At 38.9% G+C, this 20,354-nt stretch overlaps 1 protein-coding gene across 1 annotated transcript in view; it reads left to right on the top strand.

The window, feature by feature from the left end:
• Positions 1-20,354, top strand: part of LOC143019799 (cell adhesion molecule Dscam2-like) — a 655,538-nt gene that overhangs the window by 575,999 nt on the left and 59,185 nt on the right. Inside the window, exons 24-25 of the mRNA XM_076175783.1 lie at positions 1,071-1,217; positions 19,948-20,103. Of these exons, the coding sequence (XP_076031898.1) occupies positions 1,071-1,217; positions 19,948-20,103 (303 nt within the window). The remainder of the gene's footprint in view (positions 1-1,070; positions 1,218-19,947; positions 20,104-20,354) is intronic.

Here is a 20,354-nt window from a genome sequence, read left to right as displayed (position 1 = left end):
TATTTTTCATTACAGTCCATCAGCAGCCAGTAATTATCCTTGGACCCTCCCATAGATCACACTGGAAAGAAATGTACTATTGCCACTGTTATAGTAATGTAGGTCTGTTTCTGTGTTGCATGCCAGTAAGCAAAGAGGGAAATATTTGCCGGCTACTGACTTGCTTCAAGAGAAAAGGTATAGGAAAATTGTCATATTTGATGAAGATACTAGGCCCAGAGACCTAGTGCCAACCCCGAGCGTCCTATAGCAAAGATGGAGATGAGGGAGTTGATTGGTTCTGACGATGGGTGGTTAGATAGTCCTCATCGACATTATCTCTTAGATCCATCACTTACAGTTATCTTTCACTGGACTACTTAAGCAGTTCACAAAAAAAAAAAAATATATATATATTTGATAAGTTATGAGAAGCACTTAAACTTGCCCATGGAATGTATACAGAGCAAAACAACAAAATACCATTCACGTTAACCAGCTCTTGATATTTTGCAATTTCCTGAATTGGCCTAACAAAGGTGGCTAAAATGGGACCATAATTGAAATATATAGTAGTGGTTTTTAAATGAATATGCAGCTCATCATTTACTGTGCATCATGTAGATGTAGCGCCCTTTGACATTTCGCAAAGATGTGTTATGTGAAATATAGTTTAGTTTCAAGCTAATCATAGTAAGATAAAACAATATGAAACCTAACGGAATATATTAAATTAATTATTGCTGGCTAATTTGTATGTATTGTTCTACCTGTTGGGTGGTAGAGGATGTCAGATCCTAGTATGAGCATTTTGTGATAGGCTTGAAAGCTCATCAAAGCCGTACTACCATGTGATCGAATGAAAAAAGATCTGTTCGCCAAGCAGTAGAGATTCTATACATACCCTGGAAATTTTGAATCACTTTATTAATGGAGACATTTATTATGACTTTCAAACATATGTCTTCGATGTAGCCTCGGTGTATATTTAGTTTCCAAAATGTTTAATTTATGAGTTTGGCCATGAAGAACTAATTAGAAAATATTTCCTCACCATAAAACATGGAATGTAATATTACATCTCTTCACAGAACCGTCTTCGCCTCCGCAAGCTGTGAAGTGTTCGGGTGGAAATGTGGGCTCTCTCCAAATCCAGTGGGGTCCTCCACCACCAGATGCCATGAACGGTCCCCTCCAAGGTTATCGCCTCACACTCCTCCGTTTCCAGGACGATACAGGTGAGCAGACCAATTTCAAGATTTTCCCAAGAATTGATAAACAGATATTCTAGGTGCTAGTTATCTGACTTTTCACCATTATTAACACATACTTAAAGACAAGAGTAACTCTTTTAACCATTCATTTTTGCTTGCCACTGCGATGAACATCTGTTGGTAATTAAAGCAGAAGGTACCATCCAAACTGGTTTGTTGTTTAATTGGTGTACTAAAAGAAACTTCCATGTAATATTCTTTGTGTATGTATGAGATCATGAAAAGTGTACCTTTAAATTGCTTAGTGTTGATTTTACATTACAAATTACAAATTTTGATGGATGATACCAAGACCAGGATAGGAGGAACAGATAACCTCCATGATCACGAAGACTTAAAGAGTAACCACCAAGCCTAGGTACAACTTTGCATTTTCTCTTTTGTAATGTTATCTATTTTCACGAGAACCATGTTTGAAACAAACATTTCATCTCAAAAGTACTATTTGAGGGACTTTTTGACGAAGAATTTTGTCGTCTGCTAATCTGCATTCTAAACCACAGCATACAGCGCCATCTTTTGGCATTAGTTCCAGTGACGTCATGAGTTGTGTACTAACCCGAGCGTCCTATAGCAAAACAGACGATTTTCAGCGATGTTGAAAGTTTTTCATTGTCTTCTGAGAAGTCTCGACTCCCTAAATATTTATGACAACACCCAAGATGTGTGGGTAGACGGTATACTTACGGGGTATCAATTTGAACTGAAATATCTCTCTGAGGAAGTTTTCATTGGTGCATCATTGGCAATTACCTGTGTGTATAACGCTGTCTTTGGGCACTTAAAGAAGTAAGGATAGTATATGTAATACATTAAAAAAGTTTGCAGTGTGCTCCTACATAATCCTGTAGCACGTTCACATTACGTCTCTTAGATGTCACAAGCTTTATAAACAATGTCTACACCATAATACAGGCATTTTTTTTTTTTTTATCTCGGCCCAATTGTGACAGTAAAAAGGTTAATTATGGTGATTTGTTACTACTAGATAAAACTAATTACTCTTTACACGACATGTTAGATGCATTATTGTAGATTGGTTACGCACTGTATACAAAGAAAACTTTACTACAAGTACAACTAAAAACATACTAATTCGTTCCAGGAAATGACAAGTGTTCTTTGTATTTATTCCTATGGTGCATGCCCATATCCAGCTACTACACTGTGACAGTAGTGAACATACCATAAAATTAGAATTTAGCATACTTCTAAGAAAAGAAAATAGCCATTTCATATATTGTTTAGCCAGTATTGTTTCTCTGAAATCAGGAAAGAAAATTATTTCTGCAGCTTAGAAAATTAGAGAGTGAAACTATGTCTGCCTCACAAGATCGTGGCTATACGTAACTTGAATTACGTAATTATGAGTGATGCAGGTAACCTGTCCTCCTCATCAACCTATAGTCTCTCTTGCTTTGTTTTATTTTCCTTTTCTATGTTTATTCTATGTAATTTCTTTAGTGTTCACTTGTTATTTCTCCTGATTTTATTTTTCTGAACTTATCTATCTGATAACCTGAATCTAAATTACCAAAGACAATATCTCATATACATATATATATATACATACATGTATATATATATACATATATATATATACATTATATATATATATATACATGAGTGGATGGGTGGTGAGATAAACACAGGGAACCGTTTAGGGATTTATTCTGACGTTTCGTCCTTACCAGGACTTCTTCAGAGTACATGCACATTCAAATCATTCACCCCCTAAATACCCGCCGAATCTATCCGCGTTCCACCATGATCGACCTGACCTCTCGTCCTCCTACGCTCTGCTTCGCGAAGTACCAAGCGGCTCGCCGTCTTTGTTAATTTAATAAACCCATCGCGGTGGTTGTTGTTTTGATGGGAAGCGATGTAAGCTGCTTCAGTTATTTTCCTTCTTTTCTTATGAAGTCCTTTCTGCAGCACCTCTACTTTGTTCCAGTCTGGTAAGTGGCCGTGAGTATCTACATGAACCACTAGCGAGTTTGATACTCGGTGTGCCTTGATGTCATTCCTGTGCTCAATTGTCCGTTTCTTAATACCTCGGCTGGTTTCCCCGTAGTAGCTCACAGGACAGTTTCCACACGGTATCTTGTAGACGACACTGTTTTCTTCCCCGTTGGCCACGACTTTATTCTGGTTCTTAACAATGTCTCCTATTTTCGTTCCCGTGCTGATCGCAATCTTGATGCCGGCTGTAGTGAGCAACTGTCCTAACGCGCCTGAGTGGCTCGAGTTTGGCACGGACAAATAATCCCTGCTACTATTTTCAGTCACATCTCCTCTGTTCCGTATGCTTCTTTTTGCTATCTTTAAAGCCTTCTCTCTAAGTCGGTACAACAGCCCTTCCGGATAACAGAGTTTGGTGAAAACGTTGAAAATGTAATCTATTTCATCTTTAATAAATTCTTCACTACAAATGCGGTATGCTCTCAGGAAGAATCCTATTACTACTCCACTCTTTATTCTCTCGTTGTGGCCGGAGTAGTAGTGAATGATGTCGTCTTTATTTGTACTTTTTCTATGAACCGAGAATGCGGTCTTGTTCTCTTTCCTCCAGATGACGGTGTCGAGGAAGGCCAATTTGTTATTTGTCTCGTGTTCAACAGTGAATTGGATGTTTCGTTCGACATTATTTAATCTCCTCAATTTGTTGTCCAAATTGGTGTTCTTGGGGGCCACGACTAAGACATCATCCACATATCGAAACCAGGAGGTGTTTCGACCCATTATTTTTACAAAATGATCCCTCTCTAAAACTTCCATATAGAGGGTGGCTAAAACAGCACTGAGGGGGCTCCCCATCGCAAGGCCTCTACACTGGCTGTATTCCTCTCCGTTGAAAACGAAGGGACCAAATCTCACACATAGCGATATAAGTTTTAAGAAATCTGCCTTTCCTATGGGTAGAGCCTCGTCATCCATATCTCTAACTACCTCTCTTGCTGCTTTTAAAGCCTCTTCCACGCAAACATTTGTGAATAAGGCTGTGACATCATACGAAGCCATATTTTTTCCCGAAATGTCCATATCCTTTATTCTGTGAATGAGGTCACTGGAATTTTTCAGGTGGGCGCTACTTATCAATCCCAGTCTGTTGGACAGGGGTTTCGCCAGACATTTGGCCAACCTATGCGGAGCACTACGTATGCCTGAAGTGATGGGTCTCATCGGGATGTTGGGCTTGTGGGTTTTCGGGAGCCCGCGCATACAAGGTGGTCTCGGGGCTTCCTCCAGCAGTCCTATCAGTTTTTTGCCCCTTTGGGTCTTCGAGAGTATCTTCCTGGCCTCTTTCTTAAAGAAAGGCAGATTTCTTAAAACTTATATCGCTATGTGTGAGATTTGGTCCCTTCGTTTTCAACGGAGAGGAATACAGCCAGTGTAGAGGCCTTGCGATGGGGAGCCCCCTCAGTGCTGTTTTAGCCACCCTCTATATGGAAGTTTTAGAGAGGGATCATTTTGTAAAAATAATGGGTCGAAACACCTCCTGGTTTCGATATGTGGATGATGTCTTAGTCGTGGCCCCCAAGAACACCAATTTGGACAACAAATTGAGGAGATTAAATAATGTCGAACGAAACATCCAATTCACTGTTGAACACGAGACAAATAACAAATTGGCCTTCCTCGACACCGTCATCTGGAGGAAAGAGAACAAGACCGCATTCTCGGTTCATAGAAAAAGTACAAATAAAGACGACATCATTCACTACTACTCCGGCCACAACGAGAGAATAAAGAGTGGAGTAGTAATAGGATTCTTCCTGAGAGCATACCGCATTTGTAGTGAAGAATTTATTAAAGATGAAATAGATTACATTTTCAACGTTTTCACCAAACTCTGTTATCCGGAAGGGCTGTTGTACCGACTTAGAGAGAAGGCTTTAAAGATAGCAAAAAGAAGCATACGGAACAGAGGAGATGTGACTGAAAATAGTAGCAGGGATTATTTGTCCGTGCCAAACTCGAGCCACTCAGGCGCGTTAGGACAGTTGCTCACTACAGCCGGCATCAAGATTGCGATCAGCACGGGAACGAAAATAGGAGACATTGTTAAGAACCAGAATAAAGTCGTGGCCAACGGGGAAGAAAACAGTGTCGTCTACAAGATACCGTGTGGAAACTGTCCTGTGAGCTACTACGGGGAAACCAGCCGAGGTATTAAGAAACGGACAATTGAGCACAGGAATGACATCAAGGCACACCGAGTATCAAACTCGCTAGTGGTTCATGTAGATACTCACGGCCACTTACCAGACTGGAACAAAGTAGAGGTGCTGCAGAAAGGACTTCATAAGAAAAGAAGGAAAATAACTGAAGCAGCTTACATCGCTTCCCATCAAAACAACAACCACCGCGATGGGTTTATTAAATTAACAAAGACGGCGAGCCGCTTGGTACTTCGCGAAGCAGAGCGTAGGAGGACGAGAGGTCAGGTCGATCATGGTGGAACGCGGATAGATTCGGCGGGTATTTAGGGGGTGAATGATTTGAATGTGCATGTACTCTGAAGAAGTCCTGGTAAGGACGAAACGTCAGAATAAATCCCTAAACGGTTCCCTGTGTTTATCTCACCACCCATCCACTCATCTGTCTTACATATTTCAACATATATATATATATATATATATATATATATATATGTATATATATATATAAATATTTATATATACGTATATATATATATGTATATATATATATAAATATATGTATATATATATATATATATACATATAACTTTTTTAGAAGCTTTGCCATGGGCTTCGAACCCTGACCCGTGCATCCATGATCACGAGTTCAAGACGCTAGCAACCGAGCTACAAGTGATGGTTCAAAAGCACTGTATAAGTCCCCGACCATCCTTCACGTAACATCAGAAGATCTAGTCTCATTTTCATACAATCCCCGTATTAGGCGAGCCCGCCGACAAGTCATGTATGTTAAAGACAGATTGAAGATTTTAACAAGCTCTGCCATGGACTTCGAACCCTGCTGACCCGTGCGTCCATGATCACGAGTTCAAGACGCTAGCAACCGAGCTACGTGTGATGGTTCAAAAGGACTATACAAGTCCCCGACCACACTTCACGTAACATCAGAAGATCTAGTCTCATTTTCATCCAATTCCCGTATTAGGCGAGCCCTCCGACAAATTGTGTATGTTAAAGACAGATTGAACATTTTTAGAAGCTCTGCCATGGGATTCGAACCCTGACCCGTACGTCCATAATCACGAGGTCAAGACGCTAGCAACCAAGCTACGTGTGATGGTTCAAATCCCATGGCAGAGCTTCTAAAAATGTTCAATCTGTCTGTAACATACACACACACACCACACACACACACACACACACACACATATATATATATATATATATATATATATAATTAATTGGTCTATATATATATATATATAATTGGTCTACTTAATTGGTCTAGTCTTATATGTATTGTATTTCTCTAGTCTATATATTTCTTCAATTTACGTTTTTTTTCGTCTTCTTGAGCTTCTTCTAATATCTTGTTTACTTTTTCCTTCTCCTCCCTTAATCTTGTAATCCTATTTGGATTATGCTTCTCTTCCATCCCTAATATAATTATACATTTCTTTATATCTGCTAAGTCTCTTACTATATTCTCCTTCTCTCTCATCACTTTAATAACTGTGTCCCTAGTTTGCTCTTTCATCTGTTGTTTTACTATTTCTCTAAATTCAATTTTGTTGTTCTTTTGGACATTTTTCCAACCATGTACCTCTTTTGCTATTGACTCTTTATTCTCTCTATTATTATTCTTTAATTCCTTATTCTCATCCTTTCTCTTAACTGTCTTTTCAATTCTTCTATTTCTTTATTTAGGTTTTGATTCTCCTTCTTTAGTTCTTCCAATTTATCAGCTCTTTGTGTAATCCGTGTAAGTTGACTGAACCTAACCTCCCAGTGTTCGTTTATTTTCTCTTGTTTTTCCTCTAGACTTGCTAATCGGGGGAGGTTGTCATCTCCTCCCTCATTAAATCCATGGAAATAATTATCTTCACCTCCCGTTGCGCTGCTTTTATCTATATTTCTAGATTTTACATTCTTACTAATCTCTTCGACTTTACCTCTATCGGCTGCGCATCGTTTGCTGACATTCCTTCTGACTTCCAGCAAACACCCTGAGTAGTATTTTCAAGAGAAAGTCTGTTTGGAAGGACTGGGAATATGATGGTTTTAGGGTACTGAATGGAGTTCTGAATTATAACATAGTTAAGAATGAGAGAATTTGTGAATGAATGGAGATACAAAAAAGGACTGAGAAAAAGATAGAATAGACCACCCTGAGATGGTTTGATAAAAGATACACGAATCTGTGTTTTCGGAAGTAAGAACAAGATATAAAACAAGGATTAGATAAAGACATTAGAGGTTGTGATATGGGTGCCTGCTGTCTGGAATTTCAATTTCATAAATTGAATTAAATTGAACCTCATGAATAGATAGATCAAAGACTGGTAAATTACTTAGCTTAACTTAAAAAGTTTTTGTTTCAAGTAAGTAAATCATACGTATCTGGCAACTTTGATACCTCTCGCTAATGCACCCTGTAGCATAACTTAGTATACTCTGTGCTTTCTACGGGAAAGGAGTAATTGACTGTTAATGTTAGGTAAGACGAGTTATTGGTGTTAGGTAAGACAAACTTGGTTAGATATTGGGTGAAAGGAAAGAGTAGGAGACCCTTCGGACATCTATTGATGCTCCATAGCCATTAATCTCCAGGGAAGAGCAAATAACATTGCGCGTCACTATAAAAAATACCCTTGACCTACACCCCTTTATTAGTACTATTCAACTGTGACCCAGCATAAAACATTGCTTGCTGTAGCTTTCTCAGTCGCTATGACTCAAAATTCGGTATTTACTAGTAACTGACACAAGTTCGACTTGTACTTTTAAGCACAGTACAAGTCGTATTTGAAAATATTTCTAGACCTTCAATATATAATCTCTGACGCAGCCAAGAGTTATATATGATATCTCATTTCCTTTCGGAATCCCTATGCCAGAAATATTCAAACGCCCGTTGAAATGAAAAAATATTTCAACCGCGGATTAAACCAACCTTATCTAGTGTTCTCACTCTGACAGAAGCAATGAACGGAAATTTTGCCATTAACTTCTGAAGTCCAAAGTTTGGTAAATATTCACTAAGAAGTGGAATACCAGTTTTAAACAATTCGAAACCCTAAATCACCCATTTCATTTACAAGATGGAGTTTCCCTCGAGGAATTCATGAACAACCCCACTGCATCACAATTGGAAGAACTGGAGCCTCCCCCCTCTTCTGATGCAATTACAAAAGTTAAAGTAAATAGATCAGTGATTAACCTAGAGTTACTAAAAATAAAATAAGAATAGGAGAAAATGGAATTAGAAAGAAAAAAATGATACGTGAAAATGAGGGGAAAGAATGTGAAAGAGAATATGAAAGAGAGGAGAAAGAACTTGAGTATTTACGTAAAACCAGGTGGTGGAACAAAATCCAAAGATCCTCCTAAACCCATGTCATACATTGTAACTCAACCATCTACATCTACTGAGGATCTCTAAAGATTTTAAATCCTCTGTTGAAGTTGATATAACCAAAGAAGGACTATTCTACCCAATAACCATTCTGAGAGGTACTGGCTCTGCTCAATCCATTTTATTTAAAGATGCCCTACATGGAGTTGAAAAGAGGAGTACTGCAAATAATATCCAAATAGAGGATCTGTCTACTGTCCAATCTAAAAATCTAGCTAAAGTATTGCTTAGATGTAATCTTGTAATCAAGGAAGTAACAGTTGGCCTCAGAGAAAAATCAATGCCTATTCCTGGAGTTGAACTCATCTTAAATAATGACCTTGCTGGCTCATTAGTAGTACCTCCTTTATAGTCAAAACCACTAGTGGCAGCAGTCCTACAATTGTAGATCACATACATCCTGAATTTTTCCCCTATGTGCAGTAACTCGTTCCAAATCAGTTCCCTTAAACGAAACTGCACCTGATATTTTTTATCTATCTACACAAATCATGTCACCTTCTAACCTCATCAAAGCTCAACAATCCGACTCTACTTTAAAACACTTCCATAGATTAGCAGAAGATTCTAAGGATAAAGTGGACAAATTCCCTGGATTCTATTACCAACAAGGTATTCTCATGAGATGTACAAAGTCCCCTTTACATTTAAATTCTGACACTTGGGCAGAGATTCACCAAGTAGTTATACCTCAATCAATTAGATCCCAAATCATTGAAATAGCTCATGATGGTTCAGGCGGTCATGTAGGAGTTTGTAAGACCTATAACAAAATTTTAGAACATTTCTTTTGGCCCAATCTAAAAAGAACATTAAAGAACATGTTTAAAGCTGCCATCTTTGTCAGCTCACTGGCAAACCAAATCAGTAAATCCTTAAAGCCTTTTTATCTCCCATCTCTGTATCAGGGAACCCTTTTGATGAAATTATCATCGACGTAGTGGGGCCATTGCCAAAAACAAAAAATGGAAATCAATACATTCTGACTATAATGCGTCCACTTACAAGATTTCCCGAAGCTTTCCCTATCAAAACAATGGAGGCAAAAACCATCGCCAACATTTTAATCAATTTTTACACTCGAGTAAGTTTGCCCAAAGAAATTCAACCTGGCAGAGAGACAAACTTCACAAGTGAACTCTTTACCAATGTACTAAAAGAACTAGAAGTAAGACAAACCCTCTCAAAATGTTTATCATCCTGAGTCGCAAGGAACCATAGAATGGTTCCACCAAACTCTTGAAGCAATGCTATGTAAACTCTATAACAGCAGACAGTCTGATTGGGATGAAGGATTACTTCTCATGCCATTTGCCATTAGAGAAACCACTCTAGAGTCATTAAGATATTCTCCCTTTGAGCTCTTATATGGTCGGCAAGTGAAAGGACCTCTTAAAAATCTAAAAAGTCATTGGTATAATGAGAGCCCTAATCACCCGACTCAGAAATGGTTACATTAATGGCCCTCTGAAAGGTAGCAGGGGCATTATATAGCTCGAAGGGTAAAACGGTGTGACTATAAAGGCCAAAAGGGGTTATAAAGAAGGATAATATTTTAGCTTTAGGGGATAGGGGACTTGGATGATAGCCCTTGAAGAGGTCTATTTTAGTTTGATAGGTGGCCTTTCCTAGATTATATACTAAGGTGTCGATGAGGGGAAGCGGATAGCTATTCTTCACCGTGAAGTCGTTGAGGTGACGGTAGTTTGTGCAGAGCCGCCACTCGCCATTCTCCTTGGGCACGAGCAGACATGGGTAGCCCATGTGTATGAACTAGGAACGACTAGTCCCGTCTCTAGTAGATAGTTGACCTCTGCTCGAAGAACATACAGTTTGTGAGGGGATAACTTGTATGGACTCTGGCGGAGAGGAGATACATTAGGTTTTAGCACTATGTCGTGCTCGGCAATGGAACAGAGTGGTCTCTACATCAATCAATCAATCAGTTCAGCCATCCTAAGTCCACTGCTAAACAAAGGCCTCCTTCATAGTATTCCATGATTCACACGAACGCGCCAACTTCTGCCACGTCACTCCTTCAAAGTTCTTTACCTCGTCTCTCAACCTTCTGTCTGGTCTACCTCTTCCACGCTTACCATCTCGCGGCTTCCACTCAGTAACACACCTGCTCCATCGCTCATCGGTTGTTCGCGCTAACTTACCTGCCCAATCTAATTCCTCTCTTTTACCTCCTCCACAATATCTTTCACTCTACGAGTAGTCTGCTCTCACGCCCAACTTGCTCTCTTTCGGTCTCTCAGCGATATTCCCATCATTGATCTTTCCATTCTCCTCTGTGCAGTCCTTGGCTTTGTCTCCACCGCCTTCGTCAGTTTCCAAGTCTCACATCCGTTGATTATTGCTGGCAGAATGCCTTGATTGTAAACTTTACGTTTCAGACATAGAGGTAGAAAGCCTCTCTGTATTCTATTATACTTAGCAAACGCTTTCCAACCAATTGCAATACGTCTTTTTATTTCATTATCATGATCTCTGGTCACTTTCACCATCTAGCCTAAATATACTCTTCAGCATCTTCAAGACTCTCACCATCAATTACAATACCTTTTCTTTGAACTTTCGTGTTGAACACCACTTTGGTTTTACTCTTATTCCTTTTTAAACCTTCTTTGATACTTTCCTTGTTCAGATCACTCAACATTTCTTGAAATTCTTCTGCTCTTTCTGAAATAAGAATAATGCCATACGCAAATCTTACGTGGTTAAAATATTCGCCATTAATCTTCAAACCTATCTCTTCCCAACTCAACCTTCTGAAAAATTCTTCCAAGCAAGCTGTAAATAATTTGGGTGAAATTGTATCGTCGCCTTACCGTACTCCTTTCTCGATATTGATATTTTCTGTATCTTTATGTAGTCAAATTACAGCGGTACCTTTCGCATAAATATTTTCTAGAACCCTTACGATCTGTTCGTTTGTACCCTGCTTGCGTTACTAGTTTAGTATTGCTATTTGTTCTACTGGGTCAAAGGCTTTCTCGTAATCTACAACGGCTAAACAAAAAGATATATTGTAATCTATTTTTTAAGTTGGTTCATCGCCTGCAAATTATTTAGAGTCAAATATCCGCTTCTAAAGCCTGCATGTTCTCTTGGTTGGTTTCCATCTAAAACTTGATTTAGTCTATTTGTAAGGATCTTGGAGAATACTTTATATACATTTGATAGCAAGCTAATCGGTCGGTAGTTACTAAGGTCTTTCTGGTCTCCTTTCTTATGAAGCAAAATCACTATAGCATTGCACCAGGATTCAGGAACGCTTTCTTGACGTAAGCACTGGGCGTACAACTGAATTAATTTACAATGGACTTCTTTCCCTGCGTCTTTCAAAAGATCTATCGATATACCATCTTCCCCAGCTGCTTTTCCGCGTTTCATATCTTAGAGCAAATTCTACTTCTTTTCTAATCTCTGGTACACTACTAACATCTACAGATGAATATACTTACACAGCTACGGTCTTCGACGAGTAAAGCTCTTGGCAATATACTTCTACTCTTCTTACCATTCTGCCTCTGCATTAAATCTCTCCATTTCTATCTTTCAAACATATCATTTGACGTCTTCCTAAAGCATGTTTGTGCTCGGTCCCTTTAATACTTTTACCTTTCCAAATAGTTCCCTCTATTTCATCCATATTTTTCTTTTCTCTGATCTCTTCCTTTTGTTGATATGCTTGTTTAGTACTACTCTTTCTATTTCGTCTCTCCTGCTTTGAATCTGCACGGTCCTTCTTCTTTTAATTAGGTTATTTCCAGCTTTGGAGTATTTAAAGGGGCTTTAAGGATTTTTTTATTAGGTTTGCCAGCGAGCTGACAAAACTGGAAGTTTGAACATATTCTTTAATGTACTTTTTTAGATTAGGTCAAAAGAAATATTCTTGGATTTTGTTATAGTTCTTACAAAATCATACATGACCACCTGAACCATCATGAGCTATTTCAATAATTTGAAATCTAATTGATGGAGGTATAACTATTTCTTGAATTTCTGCCCAAGTATCAGAATTTATATGTAAAGGGGATTTTGTACATCTCATGAGAATACTTTGTTGGTAATAGAATACAAAGAATTTGCCCATTTAATCTTTAGAATCTTCTGCTAATCTATGGAAATATTTTTAGATAAAGTCAGATTGTTGAGCTTTGATGAGGTTACAAGGTGACATGATTTGTGTAGATAAATAAAAAATATCAGGTGCAGTTTCGTTTAAGGGAACTGATTTGGCACAAATTACTGCACATAGGGGAAAATTCAGGATGTGTTATGGTAGTGCTGTATTGTAATCATTGATCTGACAACACTGTGTGTACTGTATTGTAATCATTGATCTGGCACCACTGTGTGGAAAGCATTTAAATGACAGCTATGTTGTTTTCCAGCTGTCAGTATTCAGCCAGTGTTCTCCCTGTAAAGGTGTGTATCAACAATTCTATATGTTTGTAGCATCAGTATTATATTGTTATGAGTTGTTATATGTATATGGGTTACATATGTATATGTGTATAATATACTGTTGTGTTTGTTTATATTTATGTCAAGTTTGTGTGTTCATATTTATGTTTTGTGCTTGATATTCCTATACCATTTCTTCTCTCTCTGTTTTCATAGAATGGTATATATTTCATTAGGAATAAAGCCTTATAATAAGGTGTGTATTTTTCACAACAGTATGTGATCTTCTACAATTGTAGGTCTTTTGTCACAAGGGGTTTTGACTATATCTAAAGGAGGTGCTACTAATGAGCCTACAAGGCCATAACTTAGGATGAACTAAACTCCAGGAAGTGGTATTGGCTTTTCTCTGAGGCCAACTGTTACTTTCTTATTTACAAGATTACATTTAAGGAATACTTTAGCTAGATTTGCATATTAGTTTGTGGACAGATCCTCTATTTGGGTTTTATCTCCAATACTCCTTTTCAACTCCAGGTAGGGCATCTTTAAATAAAATGGATTGAACAGAGCCAGTATCTCTCAGAATGGTTATTGGGTAGAATGGACCTTCTTTGGTTATAGCAACTTCACCAGAGGATTTGAAATCTTTAAAAGAGATCCTCAGGAGATGTCGAGGGTTGAGTTACAATGTGTGACATGGGTTTAAGAGGATTTTGGGGTTTTGTTTCACCACCTAGTTTTACCAAAGGCCTATCAAAAGTTTGGGTGTTTCCAGAGTAGTGCGATGAGGTACACTTTGGCTCGGGACATTTGGAAATGTGATGTCCAGTATGTTTACTATATCCACACAAAACATTATTGGGCATCCCCACCAGCTTACCATCAGGAGTGCCAAGGAAACGTACTGATGACTGTACATGTGGCTTTTTCGTTGCGTATTCATTTGTGTACTACTGCGAACTGATCAACCAATAAGGCCGCCTCATTAAAATATGAAATGTCCTTATCGTCGACATACAGCATTATAGAGAATGGAATGTGCCTCTTAAACTCTTCGTATACCATAAGATCAATGAGTTGGTTATAGGATTCTACCCCCTTGGAGGACAACCATTGCTTAAAAAGCTTTAGCTTTTCAGAAGCAAACTCTACGTAAGTGTCAAGGGGAGACTTAACTAAATTTCTAAATTTTTGTCTGTAAGCTTCAGGGGTGATGTGATATGCATTTAATATACTTTCTTTTACTAAAAAGTAGAAGGGTTATTCCTCAATAGTACTGAATACTCTTGCGGCTGTACCAGTTAGTTTAGTTTGGTTAAGCCATGTCCATTCTTCTTCTGTCAATTTCCTATGTTGGGCTAATCGTTCAAATTGCCTGAAAAAGTATTCGGAATTTGACTCTTTGAAATTTGGAACTGAATGGATCTCTTTATTCAACTGGAATGAAACTTTGGCCTGTTTTTTTTACGTAAATACTCGAATTCTTTCTCCTCTCTTTCATATTATTTTTCACGTTCTTTCTCCTCATTTTCATGTCTCTTTCACTCTCTCTCTGTCTCTCTCTTTGTAATTCCATTTTCTCTCAATCTCTAATTTGATTTTTTTCTAATTCTAGATTAATCACTGATCTATTTACTTTAAATTTTACAATTGCATCAGAAGAGGGAAGAGGCTCCACTTCTTCCAATTGTAATGCAGTGGGGCTGTTCATGAATTTCTCGAGGGAAACTCCATCTTGTAAACATATAAACATGCATACACCAAAGGCTTTTCCCCCTTACAAGGTAGCCAAAAAACAAAGACATAAAATCCATTCCCACCCATTACATCCTTAACACACTCCACTCCCCTCCACCCTCTAACCTCCCTCTTATCTTGGCACCTCCTGGATGGCGGGTCATCCCTGCATATTGTCCACTGTCCTGGGTCAGATGCAATGTCACAAAACACAGCACATCCACAGCAAGACCACTTTATTAAATCGGCGACACCCCCCCCCCCTCTCCGTCCCCTCACACAGAAAAGGATAAGACGAGGAAAAATCCCTTCGGGCTGCATTAAATTTTTCTCACACACACCTCACCTCCCATCCCCCACCCATTCCACCTCATGCATCACATCATCCATATACAACCATTCTCCATTCACCCCTGTCTTCTGTCCTCTCCCGTCCTTCCTCAACAGACATTCTCCTCTTCCCCAAAGCCTCTTTCACCCCATCCATCCATCTCATTCTAGGTCGCCCCCTCGTGTTCACTCCCCCCCCCCCATCTGCCTTCCATACCTCTTTTACTAGTCTTTCTTCACTCATTCTTTTCATGTGTCCAAACCATCCCAATACTCTTTCGTCCACCCTATCCCCCAACTCCCTTACCACCCCTGTTCTCCTCCTCACCTCATCATTTCTCACTCTACCCAGCCTAGTAATCCCCATCATACTATCTTGGACACCTCATCTCAAACACATTCAAACTTCTCTCTTCTTCTCTTATGTTCCAAGTTTCTGCCCCATACAGTGCTGTTGGCACAATCACTCCTTCGTACAATCTCCTCTTAGCATCCATTCCCAAATGTCTATTCCTCATGACACTTTTTAATCCACTATGGCATTTACTCGCTTCTCTCAATCTACATTCTACCTCCACCTCCACTTCTCCCTTTCCTGCCACATTCGCACCCAAGTATCTAAAACTATCCACTTCCTCCAGTCGCTCTCCCTTAATGCTCACTTCTAGTCTGCTGCTACTTTCACCCCTTGTACATCTCATCACCTTACTTTTACCCACATTTATCTTCAACTTTCTTCTTTCACACACTCTCCCAAACTCTGTCATCAACTTCCTCAATCCCTCCTCTGATCCTGCTACAAGCGCAGTGTCTTCAGCAAACAACAGCTGGCTCACCTCCCACTTTTTTCCATTTTCTTTAAACGTCTCCAATCCCTGACCCACTACCCTTGCATTTACCTCTCGCACCACCCCATCCATGTATGAGTTGAACAGCCAGGGCTACATAACACATCCCTGACGAAGTCCCACCTTTACCTCGAACCGCTCATTCTCTCCATTTCTAATCCTGACACATGCTCTACTACCCTCGTAAAAACTCTTGACAGCTCCTAGAAGCTTCCCTCCTATCCCGTATATCTGCAAAACTCCACTTCCTAGTGAATATTCACCAACCTTTGGACTTCACATGTTAATGGCAAAATTTCCGTTCACCGCTTCTGTCAGAGTGAGAACACTAGATAAGGTGGGTTTTATCCACGGTTGATTTTTTTTTTTTTCCCAACGAGTGTTTGAATATTTCTGGCACTCAGAAAATCTTCCCGAAGATTTTGGTTAACTGCATAGGGATTTGAAAAGGAAATGAGATATCGTATATAGCTCTTATCTGCGTCAGAGATTATATATCGAAGGCCTAGAAATATTCTAAATATAATTTGTACTGTGCTTAAAGGGGGATACTTAAAGCTAAACTTGCGTCAGTTACTAGTAAGTACCAAATTTGGAGTTATAGTGACTGGGGAAGCTACAGCAACTATTTTTTTATGGTGTATGGTGGGTCACAATCAAATAGTACTAATAAGGGGGAGGAGGTTAAGGGTATTTTTTTATAGTGACGCACAATGGTTATTTGCTCTTCCCTGGAGATTAATGGCTATGAAACATTAATAGATGTCCAAAGCGTCTCTTACTCTTTCCTTTCACCCAATACCTAACCAAGCTCGTCTTACCCAACACCAATAGCTCGTCTTACTTAACATCAACAGTCAATTACTCCTTTCCCATAGAGAGCACAGAGTATACTAAGTTATGCTACAGGGTGCATTAGCGAGAGGTATCAGAGTTGCCAGATGCGTGTGATTTACTTACTTGAAACAAAAATAAGATAAGTTAGATAAGTTACCAGTCTTTTATCTATTTATTCATGAGGTTCAATTCAATTCAATTTATCAAATTGAAATCCCGGACAGGCGTCCATATTACAACTGAACAAACAAAAATATGCGGAAATAACAGGATAAACTGGATAGATTTACAAAGGATTACAAAGGAGGAGACCTTTTGGTCCATAACTAGGTCGTATGTCGAAAAAAATATATAATAATGATAAATAAAGCTTCGAACTGAACTACATTGCACTACCTCTGTAGAATGTTTATTCCATTCATGAACTACACGGTTGGCAAAGTTGTTTCTACCCACTTCCAAATTAAATATATTTCCTGACAGCTTGAGACCTGTATCAAGTCAGCTCTGAATCTATATTTTATAGGGAAAACAGATTCATATGTTTTAATCGATTTTCGTATGATTTTTTTTTTTTTATCAGTTTTGTGGCTCACCGTTGTACTTTTTCCAATCTGTCAATGCCTCTAATGAAATTCGGCGACCATGCGGAAACAGCATATTCCAAATGTGGACGAACTAACGATTTATATAGCTTGTTAATGAAAGATGTATTTTTGAAGTCAAAAGATCGTGCAATCAGTCCTAGAATCTTATTTGCTTTTTCAGAGGCTGAAATACACTGCTTAGATGATTTGAGATCATTAATGATAATAATAACCTTGCATTTACTTGTGTTAAATTTCATTAGCCACTTTTCAGACCATTGCTGTAGTTTATCTAAATCTTCTTGAATATCTAACTGGTTTAAGTGAACATTTGCCATTCCGCACAGTTTTGTATCATCAGCAAATTTGGAGACAGATTTTAGATAATGGTCTATATCATTTATATATACTATGAATAGGATGCTCGCTGGCTGAGCGGGTTAGGGCGTCGTTACTTGCGGCGAAGGTCGATGTAAGGGCGGTTCGAATCCTGCCACCAGCGAAGTTGAACCAAGGGTATGGTTCATTAAATTCCACGCTACAAAGCCCTCTGTGAGGAGCACCGTCCTAGTTTCCCGATAGGAGTGTGTGACGTTGAACCATATCATCATCATCATCATCATGAATAAAAGTGGCCCAAGAACGGAACCCTGAGAAACTCCACTCGTAACATTTTTCCATCCAGAAGTTTTGCCATTTAGAACAACTCTGTTTTAGATCGTTCAACCGATTGCTAGTCCAACTTAATAGGCTACCATTTATTATGTGTGAAGCTAATTTAGTAAGTAGTCTTTCGTGGGGGACGGTATCAAAAGCTTTTGCAAAGTCTAGATATATTAAATCTATATTGTTTCTTTTGTCATAATTCGAGATGACTGTGTTATAGAATTCGAGTAAGTTAGTCTCCCAAGAACGTTTATGTCTGAATCCGTGCTGGCTATCATTTATCAAACGGTTACTTTCTAAATGATGTTCGATAGCATCTCTGATGATAGTTTCCATAATTTTTCCTACAATTGAAGTCAAGCTTATAGGCCTGTAGTTATTTGGTTTCTTTTTGTCACCTTTTTTGAATATGGGAGTAACGTTAGCTAGCTTCCATTCTCTTGGGACATCTCCGGATATGATGGATTTCTTGAAAATAATTTCTGATGGAACAACAATCTCATTTTTCACTTCCTCTAAAATTTTTGGACGCCAACCGTCAGGCCCTGGGGTTTTATTAACTTTGAGTTTTTGTACACCTGGTTTTTTTTTTTTTTTTTTTTTTTTTTTTGTAGTAAGTTCACCCTAGATTTTTCACAGGTTTCAGTTTGGAGTTCACTTTGAGGTGTTTCGTTTACGAATACTGAGCTAAAATAGTTGTTTAAAATATCACACATATCTTCATTTGAATATTCAAGTTGACCGTCAGCAGATAATAGTAGACCAATGTGATTCCTAATAACCTTTTTATCTCTAATGTAGCTATAGAAATCTTTGGGATTATCCTTGGATTTATCGGCAATATTCATTTCGTGTTGTCGTTTTCGTTTTTTTTTTTTTTTTATGCCTCTGTATTATTACGTAACTTTTATAGTCATTAGGTGCACCCGAGCACTTGTATTTCTTATAAGCCTGTCTCTGTTTAGCAATACTTTTTTCAGTTTCTTTGTCAAGACATTTTGGGCAAGCCTGATTTGGGTGGGGGGGCACCTGTTCTTAAACTGGATGTAAGCGTATTTTGAAATATTTCCCACATCTGATCTACAGGTCTTTTGCTTAATTTTGCCTCCCAGTCTGTAAGCTGAAGCTCCTGACGTAGTCCTATGAACCTGTTCCATAAGAGGGATGCACCTGGTATAAAATATCAGTCAGCATTATTGGGATAGAAACTTAGTGCAATTTTCTATGGTTTAAACAGGAAGGAATTAAGGGTGAATGTGATGTTAATAAATGTGATACGGATGTCTCCCAGGCCAAAGCAGTTTATTGCGTAGTAATAGCAGTAGGTGCCTGAACCGACTATAACGCAGTCCTCATCTTCTGCAATGACTTGGTCCTCTCCTACACAGTAGAAAGTGAGAAACCCCTGTCAGTTGAAACAAATCGATGTTGGATTGTCTCCCTGCCTGGCTAGGGCTTTCAGGAACCAATGCGACATAGTACGCAGTGGTTTCTGGGAATGGAAGTCACGACGATCTGCTCATGAATTTGACACGGTATCCACTGGACTATAGCAGTCCCCCTTAAGATCTAATCAGTTTAATGTCAACAAATCTCCCCAAAAGTAAACATTAGCTTTATAAGTAGTATAAGTTAAATTTCATGAGGAGTCCCACCTGCAGACAAGCACTGAATACTTAGCCTCTCCCACAGATGATGTCGAGGAGATCACTCGGATGACAACAGCGCGGCAAGAGACCGTCACGGGACTCCGTCGGTTCACAAACTACACGGTAACTGTAGCGGCTTTTACTGGCGCTGGCACTGGAGTGGCATCTCGTGACCTGGTTTGCACAACGAAGGAAGATGGTAAGGAAACTATGATCTCGTATGCTTATAGACCAACGATAGGTCCTGCAAGATGAATGTCGAAGAAAACTATATTGTTGTCCATTTCAAAAGCCTATAAATATCCTCGCCATCATCTGGAGGTTGAACTCTGAAGGATTGACACTTAGTCTCCTGGCCAATCCCAATGATAGTAATAAATGTTGCCTCCAGCTTCATTGACTAGAAACTCATAGCTCCACAGTAACTGGCAACATAGTCCTTGTGTCCTC

This window comes from Oratosquilla oratoria, chromosome 38 (genome assembly GCF_046742065.1).
Source record: "Oratosquilla oratoria isolate Oo_2021 chromosome 38, ASM4674206v1, whole genome shotgun sequence".
NCBI lineage: Eukaryota > Metazoa > Arthropoda > Malacostraca > Stomatopoda > Squillidae > Oratosquilla > Oratosquilla oratoria.
The sequence above is the reverse complement of the archived record's forward strand: the minus strand, read 5'-3'. Positions and strand labels throughout refer to the sequence as shown.